This window comes from Colobus angolensis, unplaced genomic scaffold (assembly GCF_000951035.1).
Source record: "Colobus angolensis palliatus isolate OR3802 unplaced genomic scaffold, Cang.pa_1.0 Scaffold22, whole genome shotgun sequence".
NCBI classification, from domain to species: domain Eukaryota; kingdom Metazoa; phylum Chordata; class Mammalia; order Primates; family Cercopithecidae; genus Colobus; species Colobus angolensis.
This window is the reverse complement of record NW_012115377.1, coordinates 5629114-5629696: the sequence shown is the minus strand read 5'-3', so window position 1 is coordinate 5629696 and position 583 is coordinate 5629114. Positions and strand designations below refer to the sequence as shown.

The window sequence follows — 583 nt, the reverse complement described above, 5'->3', positions numbered from 1 at the left end:
CTCCCACTGCCTGTCCCTCCCACTGCCTGTTCCCCCCACTGCCTGTCTCTCCCACTGCCTGGGAGCTCCCCAAGGGGCCTGGGGCACTGAGGGGCGACCCAGGGAGTTGCTGAGCTAATCTGGACACACATGTCCAGTGCTCCCCTGCTGTCCCTCTTCCCTCTGTCCCTTCTGTTAAATCCTGGAAGAGTGGGAGGCCTTCTCCATGCCTCCTCCAACCTCACTGGCGCCACACCCTGGAACCAGCCTTCCCCAGATCTCCCACTTCCTGGGAACTAACCCCAGCCATCTGTCCTGTGCATCTAGCTCCCTCCTGGACATGCCTATTTCCAACATCCCCGAAGAACAGCTTGCCCCAAAGTAAGATCAGTCTTTGCCCCAAACCGGCCTCCTGGAGTGACCCTTGGCTTTCCTGTTGTTCTCCACAGACATCCGGCAGGGGCCCTGCTTTGCCGAGGTGCTGCAGGCTACGTGCCAGGCTCTGTCCAGCAGCAGCGAGGCTGTCACCAGGGCCGAGTGCTGCTGTGGGGGTGGTCGGGGCTGGGGGCCCCGCTGCGAGCTCTGTCCCCTGCCTGGCACCTCC

At 62.8% G+C, this 583-nt stretch overlaps 1 protein-coding gene across 1 annotated transcript in view; it reads left to right on the top strand.

Annotated features, from left to right (window-relative positions):
• The window catches only part of FBN3 (fibrillin 3), a 101863-nt gene that overhangs the window by 83559 nt on the left and 17721 nt on the right, over window positions 1–583 (top strand). Inside the window, exon 55 of the mRNA XM_011943601.1 lies at window positions 429–583. This exon is cut by the window's right edge and continues 10 nt beyond it. Coding sequence (XP_011798991.1) covers window positions 429–583 — 155 coding nt within the window. The remainder of the gene's footprint in view (window positions 1–428) is intronic.